At 44.8% G+C, this 12,500-nt stretch overlaps 2 protein-coding genes across 4 annotated transcripts in view; both read right to left on the bottom strand.

Annotated features, from left to right (window-relative positions):
• Positions 1-5,217, bottom strand: part of atf4a (activating transcription factor 4a) — a 5,897-nt gene extending 680 nt beyond the window's left edge. The window contains 5 exon segments of the mRNA XM_063880834.1: positions 1-490; positions 492-970; positions 1,961-2,254; positions 2,430-2,591; positions 5,032-5,217. The exon segment at positions 1-490 is cut by the window's left edge and continues 680 nt beyond it. Coding sequence (XP_063736904.1) covers positions 161-490; positions 492-970; positions 1,961-2,254; positions 2,430-2,475 — 1,149 coding nt within the window. The 5' untranslated portion in view covers positions 2,476-2,591; positions 5,032-5,217 and the 3' untranslated portion in view covers positions 1-160.
• Positions 5,218-6,860: 1,643 nt separating this feature from the next.
• LOC134862764 (apolipoprotein L3-like) overlaps positions 6,861-12,500 on the bottom strand; it is a 12,258-nt gene continuing 6,618 nt past the window's right edge. For 2 of the 3 annotated variants that reach the window (XM_063880840.1, XM_063880842.1), the window contains 5 exons: positions 10,919-10,958; positions 10,788-10,839; positions 8,951-9,080; positions 8,156-8,344; positions 6,861-7,735 (listed from right to left, as the gene is read on the bottom strand). In XM_063880840.1, coding sequence (XP_063736910.1) covers positions 7,316-7,735; positions 8,156-8,344; positions 8,951-9,080; positions 10,788-10,839; positions 10,919-10,958 — 831 coding nt within the window. In that variant the 3' untranslated portion in view covers positions 6,861-7,315. Of the gene's footprint in view, positions 7,736-8,155; positions 8,345-8,950; positions 9,081-10,787; positions 10,840-10,918; positions 10,959-11,441; positions 11,494-11,572; positions 11,613-11,707; positions 11,810-12,500 lie in introns of all 3 variants that reach the window. The other variant, XM_063880841.1, reaches the window with a different exon arrangement.

The raw sequence follows: 12,500 nt of genomic DNA, 5'->3' as shown, positions 1-12,500 counted from the left end.
AGAACCCCTCAGCTGTGGAGCGCTCCTCAGAGAACCCCTCAGCTGTGGAGCATTTTATTTCTATAGCCGCTTCTCTTCTCTATATTCATGTTGCATTGCTGGAGGGCTGGGACTTTTTTAAAATAAAACAGCCCCCCCCGCACCACCCATTGGAGCGGAGTCACTGAGCCTTGCTCTTGCTGCGGCGCTTGCGGACCTCCTCCATCAGGTCCTTCAGATACTGGATCTCCCGGCTGATGGCCCCCGCCCTCTCCTCCAGCTCGCCGTTCTTCCTCAGCAGCTCCTCACACTCGTCGTTCAGCAGGTCCTGCTCCACCCTCTTCTTCTGCCGGTAGCGGGTGGCGGCCGTCTTGTTCTGCTCCATCTTCTTCAGCTTCTTCTCTACCTTGGGAACGCCAGACACTGATTTGACCCGGGGGGGTTTGACGGAGGAGGGGGAGGCAGGTTCTGGTTTGGAGTATGGTTTGGTCCTGGAGGAAGAGGAAAGGGGGGGAGACGGGAGGCGAGGGGGGGGAGTCGATGCCGGAGTCGCTCTCGCAGTCGCTGGATGGAGGAGAGCTTTTGATTGGCTGCTCGGGGAGAGTGAGGAGGGCATGCACCACCACTATTTGGGTGGAGGGGGGAGGAGAGGGGAGTAAAGTGGAGGTGATGCTGGGGGCGGAGAGGACATCCAAGACATCCACCTCACTCCCAAGCTCCAGGGTGTAAGCGGGGGAGGGAGGCTCAGACTTCAACACCACCTCCTCTTTAACCTCCTCCGAGAGGGGGAGCTCCAGGGGGAGGGCGGGGAGGATGGGGAGGGAGGTGTCGAAGGCGTCCAGATCCAGATCCATCTGGGGGTCTAGGGAGGCCAGCAGCTCCTCGGGGGAGGAGGGGGAGTCTTCGGAGCAGGAGCCGATCAGAGACTCTAGGTCCAACTCACTCAGGTCGATTTTCTCCGACATCCAGTCCATGCCAGCGAACGCATCGTCTGCCGAGAGAGGGGGGGCGAGAGAAGGGGGGGTGTTAAGAGTCTGATGGAAGACAACACAGATCAAAAACAAACACGTTTCAGAGCACAGCCAACTCAAGTCCTGCTGGGTGTGTTCTGAGGCACACAGGAGGGAGGAGCAAATGAGAAAACCTGTACGAACCAATCTCTGAAATAATGACTCACACGGGGTCTTTGAAGATCGATCACTGAAATGAGGAAGTCCTGGACTCTGCTCCACATGGAATAATGACCTCAAACAGGAATTCAATCTCGAGACTCACTTTACTTTAACAGATGCTGAAAGCCAGTGAGCTTCACAGCAGAGATTCATCTTTACAACAGAGAGGGCCGTCGCTGAGGAACGCCACACTCAACCAGTGTGACACACACACACACACACTACCCAATGACTGTTCTTCAGGACACACACCTACTCATTACTCAGGCCTCTCATTGTGGTGGAACTGAGCTTGCACCACGACCTTCAAAAGACTGTTTCCATCTCAGCTGTAGGAATGCAGTGAGAATGATTCTGTGACCTCGAAAGCAAACGCCTTTAACATCTGGAGGCACGTAAAGCTTTGGGATCTTCCCCGACACCAAACAGCCCGTAAACATTAACCAGCATTCCCAGCTCTCCAGCTCCTCACAGCCCTGCTCTATGATCTCCTCATCACAGCTCCCTGACAGAGAGGCTCTAACCTCTCTTTAATTCAGCTGATGATGAACCATCTCTAATCCCAGTCTGTGTATTTACTCCAGAGCTCCCAGTCGGCTGCTGCCTGTGGTTTTTGGTGATAAGAAGCTTAAGGTCTCAAACAACGGAAGGAGAATGAAGACTTTCCCGAATGAACACAAGACCACCTTTAGGCCTTCCTTTCTGCCATCTGTAAGCACGATCTATTCATTCAATGCTCTGTCAGACTTTAAGTATCCGGGGGAACCCTAAAGAACATTTTATATAAATCTATATCTTAATCCTCTCACCGGTGCCCTTGTCTGCTCCTGCCGGGGCGTGGAGCAGCTCGCTGGCCCCCAGCCAGGGGAAGGACAGGGTGTCCCCTGAGGGCTTGGTTTCCAGGAACAGGGAGGGGTGGGTGGGGTGAGGAGAGGGAGGGGGGGAGGCAGAAGAGAGCGGGGAGGAGGAGGAGGCGAAAAAAGAGAGGGGGGGCGAAGCTGGAGCCTTCCCCTCTAGAAAGGAGGAGGGAGAGAGAGCTTCTTCTTCATCTTCATCTTCGTCCAGAAGGGGCCCCATGGGGTCAGCCGTCAGAAACGAGGGCCCTGTGGACGAGGACCCGTTAATATCTCATACACCGAACAGGATATTCATACGGGTCACCTTATTTTATATTCAGAAACAAACCCTTTTAAATCCAACGCTCTGTAGCACCCTGCTAGCTACACTAAAGGCTCAGTGGGTCTGAGCTTTATGAACACCCCTCATCCCGACACTAACCGAAGTACAGGGCCTCCACGTCCTCCAAGGCCAGGCAGAACATCATGGCGGCTGCTCAGGGTTTTCAGGGAGAATAGAAACAGAGACGAGTCCGATATCAAGTCGAGAGGGTCGGTCCTGCTGTCGACGGCAGCAAAGCTGTGGGTGATTGCCGAGAGAGACCTGGGGGAGAAAGAGAGGGGTTATATATTGGGTACATGGGTTATGGGTGTCTGAACAGACATGTTTGATCCTCAGAAAATAACAGACCAAAAGATGTTGTGCCACGTGGCTCGCTGTAACACTGCTCTCACTAGAGGCCTTTCAGTGTGGGGAAATAATAATTATAATAAATACATTTTCGAAAGTAAAGCTTCACTTTCAAGTTTTCAAGAAAGACACAGAGCTACATATTTAGACAATAACTTCAGCTATAGTAACAGATACCCCCTGTAATAAATACTGTCAGAAAATAACATGTACATTTTACTGCGACTACAATACTCTTCATTACTGGTAATTGTGCAGGTGATTTGGGCTGTGGTTATAATCTCTAAATGACTTGTTGTTATAGAGTCTTAAACCTAAAGATATTCAGTTTGAAGTGAAATAAAAACACAGTCAGGAAAACAGCATGTTCTGACGTTATCAATAATCTAATAGTTGGTCATTGTTAATCCCAGTGGCTGTGAAGAAGTTGGTTTATTTTTACACAACACAATGGTGTTAACTGATTCATAAAATGTGAACTTAATGGGCGGTTCCCTTAACTTTTGGGCTTTAAAGAAAGAAAGTCATTATGAAAAAAAGCACAACTTTCCTTTAACACATAAATGCAACTTCTTCCATCACTCCAAGTAAGTGCAGTTTTGAGGTACTACTTTTGTATTTACTCAAGTACAAGACCTGAGTACTTCTACTTTTACTCAAGTACAAGACCTGAGTACTTCTACTTTTAATCAAGTTCAAGACCTGAGTACTTCTACTTCACTCAAGTACAAGATCTGAGTACTTCTACTTTTACTCAAGTACAAGATCTGAGTACTTCTACTTTTACTCAAGTACAAGACCTGAGTACTTCTACTTCACTCAAGTACAAGATCTGAGTACTTCTACTTTTAATCAAGTACAAGACCTGAGTACTTCTACTTCACTCAAGTACAAGATCTGAGTACTTCTACTTTACTCAAGTACAAGATCTGAGTACTTATACTTATACTCAAGTACAAGATCTGAGTACTTCTACTTTTACTCAAGTACAAGATCTGAGTACTTTTACTTTACTCAAGTACAAGATCTGAGTACTTCTACTCAAGTACTTCTCCCTCCTCTGGTGACCTTAATGCTGTCAACAAGAGGGGGGATGGGAGGCTAATTATGGGCTAATCCGCTCCACTGAGGTGACAAAGCTGTGTAGAAAAGAAAACGCCCCGCCCTCCACCGGGGGACAACATTGCCTAATTTGGTCATTCTCTGCCGGTAGCCACGCCCACCTCATACGTCACCGTGAGATGTGGGAGGGTAACAGAGAAGGAACACAAAAAAAATATATACAGCGCGCCATTTTGGACACGCCACGTTGTCAAGTGTTTAATATTCAAACATCACTAATGTTTTAAAACACTGAAGCTGTGTTTTAAATGTGGAATATATGACTTTAAATAAGGGGTTTTGACAGTTTACCGTTTAGTGAGACGACCGTTAAAGCCTGTCTCGCGAGCGTTCTAACGGCAACTGACAGTTTGTAACTCGACACCGACACTCAGAAACAGGAAATATTCACAGCATTAATGTCGATTCATATTTCCCTAAAATATTCAAGTAATTCTGTAATAAAAGACAAGAACCTCTCCTTTGTAATACCCCCAAACGTTAAGGAATTTAAAATCATGAATGAGATTATTATTCCTCACACCACACAATAAAGTTAAGATTTATATAAAAGCTATTTTTCTAATTCGGATAATTAAACATTAGAATATTTTATATCAAATACTTGGGGATGTTTTCCAGTATTTGGTTAACTTATACTGAGCTAAACATCCCGGTCTTAAAATATAAAAGCAATACATATTATTAATAATAAATAAGCAGAATTTCCCCCAGTATATATTGCTTTTCTTCATGACATGAAATGACAGTTATAAATTGTGCAAAAACAGTAAAAAAGCACAACAACTTTATTTCTAAACACCTTAATTCCTGAGTGACTATTTATTTATTTATTTTCTGTTTATAATGCCGTAAGTTTTGTATGTAATTATTAATACTGATTTAGGTGCCTCTTTCTGGTGTATTGGAATAATGAAAAGTATTTTTTAAATAGTTTTTTTTATAATAGAACTCCTTCTTATTTAATATTTGCTTCTGAATCTCCATTCTTGGTCTCCTTTTAACCAAGGTCCCACGTATCTCTAAACGTAATAAGTTATAAAACTGATTGTTATCCTTATTGTTGAATCAAGTTAAAGAATTAAATATAATAGAAAATAAAGAGAAATACTTCTGCCATGTTGCCAGAAATAGCTATCCAACTTCAACTGACAGCCTGTAATTTGACACCGACACCCATAACAGCAAATATGAACAGACTATGAATGAAGATATTAAGAGAAATACTTACGCCATTTTGCCAGAAATAGCCAGTGCACTTTGCCTTTGCACTGCCGGGTTGTTGCCAATGCAGGAGAGCCGCTGCACGCCGTTAAACTGCCATGTTAGCGGGGATTGAGTTCACTGAGAGCCGGAGTACACGTTAGCGGGAAAATGAATGAAGACTGGAGAAGGAGTGGGCGAGGCGGATTGAGATTTACGAATTTATAAGGAGCCGAAGCACCGCCGGGTGTACTCCTCCGCTGTGTCGGTCCGCTGGGAGTGTTTGCTTTCTGTGACAGCGCAGCCGGGAGGAGCCTCTTGTTTTGGGGAAATGACTTGGCGGACTTACAGAAGGGCAGTTTGGAGCAGTTATTTTCATAGAGCTTATTAAGGAGATATTATCAGTCCAGTTTAATAGGGTTTTCCTGCTGATGGTGAAGTATGTCTGATTTAAAGTCATGCTTAACTGCATACCAGACTTTCCACAGGGCATGTTAACACAAACACACCCATTTGATGACGTTTATCCATTCTGGCCTGTGATTGGTTGCATGCATTACGTCTGCACGGCTGACAAAATAGACCTTCATGGAGCGTTAAACCTACACGAGGGTCCCTTACCTCAAATGTAGGTCAAATTCAAAATGTAAACACTGGGAAAGAAAGGCTAAAGAAAGATTTCAGAAGAATCTTTATTGGTTATATTGAATTTAAGTTTTCATTTTGTGTCCCAAGAAAGTGTTTTTGTTTAAAATATGTAACGACAATGCAAAGAAAGAATATTAAATAATCATTATTATGTTTTAAAATCAAAATGAAACAGGTCTAAATCCTAATGTTTCATATTAAACAAAAGCAGCAACAGTCAAAGGAGGTCATTTGTGGAATAGCTTTTAAAGTGAAATTCAAAAACACTTAATGGATCTAAACAATATTTAATGATCAAAACACATACAGCTGAGTTATGAATAAAAGTATACATATATATTTATTCTGTTAGGTGTTATATGGGGGCTAACCCTGATGCACCCGGAGTGGTGAAGCTGTGTCGCCCCCTGGTGTTCATCTGGAGATGTTACACTATATTTCATCCTCTCTTTTTTACAGGTCACTTGTTAGACGCTTACATACACTCATTACTGTGGTCAGTCCCCACAGGAGCAACTCGGGGTGAAGTGTCTTGGACAACGACACAACGACATGCTGGCTGCAGACTGAACTCATAACATCTACAGAGCTGCCAGATTAGGATTACAGTGTGCCATAAGAACAAATACTATCAGTAAGCACCGTCCACTCTCACGGTTAACGGTAGAGAACAGGCTGGTTTTCAACACCACTACATTCTTCAGGAACACTGTCTTTTCTTCTCAACCCGTTTTCTTAGATAACCAAACTGTCAGATGTAGTCAGGTTCATTCTCATTTTACTAGGTCAGCTCATGATGGCCGGATGATGTTACCAAGTCCAAAATCAAACAGTCATTTATCGTGCCATCAATCATTGGAATTATTGCACTGAATATACGTAAATTGCATAGCAAAGTATCTTTCAAGGACCATCTGAGAATCTAAATTTGAGTGGGGAATGGACATACCTGCTCTGTGAAAGCAATAATGAAGGTAATAAGTATTCCTGAATCATTTCTGATGATGTTTCCAATGATTTACTGCTTTTACATTCTCAATGCTAAGTGAAGTACGACTTGTATCTGTTGTATTGTTATGTTTTTGGACCCCAGGAAGACTAGCTAGTCCCACTTTGGTAACAGCTAATGGGACCCAGTGTGTACAGAACAGGTGAAGTATGAGAAAAGATAATCACATACTTTAGTTTTTACACAATAACAACACACAGTTGAGTAAAGCATTTAATGCAGAGAAGGTACACAGACCTTATAGCTATATAATACATATATCAAGGCCACAATTTACACATTTTGAGCATGAATCTGTTCACTTTGTGATTACTGTGTGATCAAAATATAGCAATTATTATAGTATAGTATATTTTTTGATGTATTAGAGCAAATTATTACTTTTAACTTCTTATTTTTATTCTATCTCATTTGAGCTCGTGTTTATTTCAATGTCTTTTGTCTATGATCATGTTTTTATTCAATTGTTTATTATTTCTTTTTAAATCTTGCTTTTTAAATTTCATTCTAATATGAAGCATCTGTGACGGAAACAATTTCCAGGATAAAGACAGTTTTCAGACTCTGATTAAAGAACCACATATACCAGATCTGTAGACAGTGGTGTCTGCATGTAAGAATAGGATTTAAAATATGCACGTTAAAGACGTATCTGTTACTGGTCTGCACAGTAACCCTTGAACAGGATGTGGAGCTCTTCCAGCTCTCTGTTCAGCTCCTCTGCCAGCTGCCGGATCTTCTTGGCCAGCCCCGACTCCAGGCCCTTCTTCTTCTTCTTCTGCTTCTTCTCGGCCAATTGAAGATCCATGCCGAGGGCCAGACCCTCCATCAGCCCTGAGGCCTTGCTGATGACCTCGAGGGCCCGGGCCCTGACCCCTCCGCTGACTGTGAGTTTCACCATGCGGGTTACTTTTCCCTTCCCCTGCGAGACACCACTGAGGGTGAGGATGCTGTGCTCCAGTATATGCTCCATGCCCTCGTGGATGAAGCTCAGGGTGTCCTGGATTTTCCCCATGATCTGCTGGAACTCCTCGAAGGTGTTATTGATCTTCTTCTTGCCCTGCTCCACGTTCACCTGCAGGAAAAGACAGCAGCTTTAAACACAGGATGGTTAAACAGAAGGTTGGTCATCATAAAGTTCTTTGTACATTCTCCCTGATCTGGAGTTTAGTTAAGTTAGAATGGGTTTTGAATAGGCTAGTGTACACCATTACAGCAGTGCTCTGAGCTAACCGCCAGAAATCAACGCAAAGTAGATGGGAATATCTTTAGTTTGCAGATCTAGAGCTGCAGGAATGAGTCCTTCAACCTGAAATGAAGTGAGGGTTTGTGGTTAGAGCTGAGACAAGGACAGAAGAATGTGTCCTAAAAAGTGATAACTAAAAGGGGCTAAATGAGACCAATGTATCACAAACTGAAATCACATGGAGGACTCCCATTGGACCAGAGAGATGCTGCCTTCAGGCGTTGACTGTATTTGGGAGTTTCCGGTCACCTTGTGTGTGATGGCTGCTGAGGCTCCGGTGATGCCCCCGGCCGATGCCACACCGACCCCGGCGGCCGTCAGCGCCAGCGAGGCCCCCATGGTGAACGGAGCCAGAACAACCCCTGCAGCTGCTGCTAGCCCCCCCAGGGCCACCGTCGCTCCTCCTGTCATGCCTGCAATCTTTGTCCTCTTTGAAAACTGCAGGATAAAGGGATTCAAAAACACATTCAATTATTGAAGAAGGAGAAAATGTAAAAACTTACAAAAAACAGGAGTACAGTGAGCAGCTCTGTCTGTCTGTGTGTCTGTCTGTCTGTCTGTCTGTCTGTCTGTCTGTCTGTCTGTCTGTCTGTCTGTCTGTCTGTCTGTGTCTCTGTCTGTCTGTCTGTCTGTGTCTCTGTCTCTGTCTGTGTCTCTGTCTGTCTGTCTGTGTCTCTGTCTGTCTGTCTGTCTGTGTCTCTGTCTGTCTGTCGGTCTGTCTGTGTCTCTGTCTGTCTGTGTCTCTGTCTGTCTGTCTGTCTGTCTGTCTGTGTCTCCGTCTGTCGGTCTGTGTCTCTGTCTGTCTGTCTGTCTGTCTGTGTCTCTGTCTGTCTGTCTGTGTCTCTGTCTGTCTGTGTCTCTGTCTGTCTGTGTCTCTGTCTGTCTGTCTGTCTGTCTGTCTGTGTCTCTGTCTGTGTCTGCAGAGTTCTCTCTACACTTAGCATTAGCCTCATTAGCATATTTGAACTCAACATGTCAGAAAACTTGTAAAATAAAAAGTCATTGTGTTAATGTCAACATGTATTTGGACTATGTTCCCATTACCTTGTCCAAGTTGTCCGCGATGCAGAGAAGCTCCGCGTTGTGTTTCTCCAGAGTTCCCTTGTGTACAGAGAACAGGAGGAGGTAACGCTGGATAGCTTTATACAGATGTTCAGCTTTAGCTTTGATGATCCTGCAATGACCAGAAGACCTCATCAGATTGTTACTGTGGAAAAATCAGCAGCATAATCTCCAAATATTAAGCTAAAGGAGGCTAATGTTGGGCTATAAAGGAACTACAGCACGGTCACATGACTTCACGTCACCACCGCTAAGCTAAAGGAGGCTAATATTGGGCTATAGAGGAACTACAGCACGGTCACATGACTTCACGTCACCACCGCTAAGCTAAAGGAGGCTAATGTTGGGCTATAAAGGAACTACAGCACGGTCACATGACTTCACGTCTCCACCGCTAAGCTAAAGGAGGCTAATGTTGGGCTATAGAGGAACTACAGCACGGTCACATGACTTCACGTCTCCACCACTAAGCTAAAGGAGGCTAATGTTGGGCTATAAAGGAACTACAGCACGGTCACATGACTTCACGTAACCACCGCTAAGCTAAAGGAGGCTAATGTTGGGCTATAGAGGAACTACAGCACGGTCACATGACTTCACGTCACCACCGCTAAGCTAAAGGAGGCTAATGTTGGGCTATAAAGGAACTACAGCACGGTCACATGACTTCACGTAACCACCGCTAAGCTAAAGGAGGCTAATGTTGGGCTATAGAGGAACTACAGCACGGTCACATGACTTCACGTCACCACCGCTAAGCTAAAGGAGACTAATGTTGGGCTATAAAGGAACTACAGCACGGTCACATGACTTCACGTAACCACCGCTAAGCTAAAGGAGGCTAATGTTGGGCTATAGAGGAACTACAGCACGGTCACATGACTTCACGTCACCACCGCTAAGCTAAAGGAGGCTAATGTTGGGCTATAAAGGAACTACAGCACGGTCACATGACTTCACGTAACCACCGCTAAGCTAAAGGAGGCTAATGTTGGGCTATAGAGGAACTACAGCACGGTCACATGACTTCACGTCACCACCGCTAAGCTAAAGGAGACTAATGTTGGGCTATAAAGGAACTACAGCACGGTCACATGACTTCACGTCACCACCGCTAAGCTAAAGGAGGCTAATGTTGGGCTATAAAGGAACTACAGCACGGTCACATGACTTCACGTCACCACCGCTAAGCTAAAGGAGGCTAATGTTGGGCTATAAAGGAACTACAGCACGGTCACATGACTTCACGTCACCACCGCTAAGCTAAAGGAGGCTAATGTTGGGCTATAGAGGAACTACAGCACGGTCACATGACTTCACGTCACCACCGCTAAGCTAAAGGAGGCTAATGTTGGGCTTTAAAGGAACTACAGCACGGTCACATGACTTCACGTCACCACCGCTAAGCTAAAGGAGGCTAATGTTGGGCTATAAAGGAACTACAGCACGGTCACATGACTTCACGTCACCACCGCTAAGCTAACGGAGGCTAATGTTGGGCTATAAAGGAACTACAGCACGGTCACATGACTTCAGGTCACCACCGCTAAGCTAAAGGAGGCTAATGTTGGGCTATAAAGGAACTACAGCACGGTCACATGACTTCACGTCACCACCGCTAAGCTAAAGGAGGCTAATGTTGGGCTATAAAGGAACTACAGCACGGTCACTTGACTTCACGTCACCACCGCTAAGCTAAAGGAGGCTAATTTTGGGCTATACAAACTAAAGGTATTCCCATCTACTTTGCATTAATTCCAATCTAGGTATTTGTAGCATGCTAACTAAGGTCAAAGCACTGCTGTGATGATGTCCTTACATTGGGTCCCTTGCTCCTCTAAGTTTGAGGTCTCTGTCCAGATCCTTCCAGGCTGTAAATCAATAAAACTGTACTTTATTAAATATAACACAAAACACTTCAAACATATTCCAGTCTGGTTTCTGACTCACGTTTCAGTTCTTCCTGCAAATCCAACAAGGACTCAGCATCCTGACAGAAGAACAGACATACTTAATGCAGCTTAATTAAATGTGGTCGTATTGTCTAATAATGATAATAATGATAATAATAATAATAATAATAATGATAATAATTATATTTAAAGCAGGAAAAAGGTGCGCCCCAACATCTCCTTTTCCTTTATTGAAGAGGAGCTACTGCGCATGTACAACTTTTAACGAGAGTCTATGGGCAAAGATTGCTGCGCCCCAGGGCGGAAATACGTCACCAATCAGACATTGTCAACGAACGAAACAACTTTACTCATCATTAACTATGAAATGTTTATCTTGCACATCTAAAATAATATATACATATATTTCAAATATTTTAATTTTATTATTTCATTTTTATTTATTTATTTTATGTCTTATTCAAGGAAATGTGGTGAGAGGTGAGTGGTGGGGCGGCGCCCTAGCGCCCTCTATTGGCCAGCCGCCACTGGTCAAAGCACTGCTGTGATGATGTCCTTACATTGGTTCCCTTGCTCCTCTAAGTTTGAGGTCTCTGTCCAGATCCTTCCAGGCTGTAAATCAATAAAACTGTACTTTATTAAATATAACACAAAACACTTCAAACATATTCCAGTCTGGTTTCTGACTCACGTTTCAGTTCTTCCTGCAAATCCAACAAGGGCTCAGCATCCTGACAGAAGAACAGACATACTTAATGCAGCTTAATTAAATGTGGTCGTATTGTCTTGAGTTAAATAGCCTCCTTTGTTATTTGACTTTAGCTACCTGGGCGTTGTTTCCAGTCTGCTGCTGGAGTTGTGGAGCTCTGTGAAGCGGCAGTGGAGGAGGTTGGGAATAACATTTCGAATGTATTGGATGTTCGGTCACCTGAGAAAATGAAAAGCTTCATTAATACAAATCTACGGTGGCCGACACGGGCAAAGGCACTACAACGAGCCACCCCTAACATTATAATCCTGAACGTCACCCAGCTGTGTGCGTCTCTCTTTAGTGTCCCTGGTCTCCAGCTGTGTGCGTCTCTCTTTAGTGTCCCCTGGTCTCCAGCTGTGTGCGTCTCTCTTTAGTGTCCCCTGGTCTCCAGCTGTGTGCGTCTCTCTTTAGTGTCCCCTGGTCTCCAGCTGTGTGCGTCTCTCTTTAGTGTCCCCTGGTCTCCAGCTGTGTGCGTCTCTCTTTAGTGTCCCCTGGTCTCCAGCGTGTGCGTCTCTCCAGCTGTGTGCGTCTCTCTTTAGTGTCCCCTGGTCTCCAGCTGTGTGCATCTCTCTTTAGTGTCCCCTGGTCTCCAGCTGTGTGCATCTCTCTTTAGTGTCCCCTGGTCTCCAGCTGTGTGCGTCTCTCTTTAGTGTCCCCTGGTCTCCAGCTGTGTGCGTCTCTCTTTAGTGTCCCCTGGTCTCCAGCTGTGTGCGTCTCTGTTTAGTGTCCCATGGTCTCCAGCTGTGTGCGTCTCTCTTTAGTGTCCCCTGGTCTCCAGCTGTGTGCGTCTCTCTTTAGTGTCCCCTGGTCTCCAGCTGTGTGCGTCTCTGTTTAGTGTCCCCTGGTCTCCAGCTGTGTGCGTCTCTCT

The sequence above is a fragment of the Eleginops maclovinus genome, chromosome 4, assembly GCF_036324505.1.
Source record: "Eleginops maclovinus isolate JMC-PN-2008 ecotype Puerto Natales chromosome 4, JC_Emac_rtc_rv5, whole genome shotgun sequence".
NCBI lineage: Eukaryota > Metazoa > Chordata > Actinopteri > Perciformes > Eleginopidae > Eleginops > Eleginops maclovinus.
The sequence above is the reverse complement of the archived record's forward strand: the minus strand, read 5'-3'. Positions and strand labels throughout refer to the sequence as shown.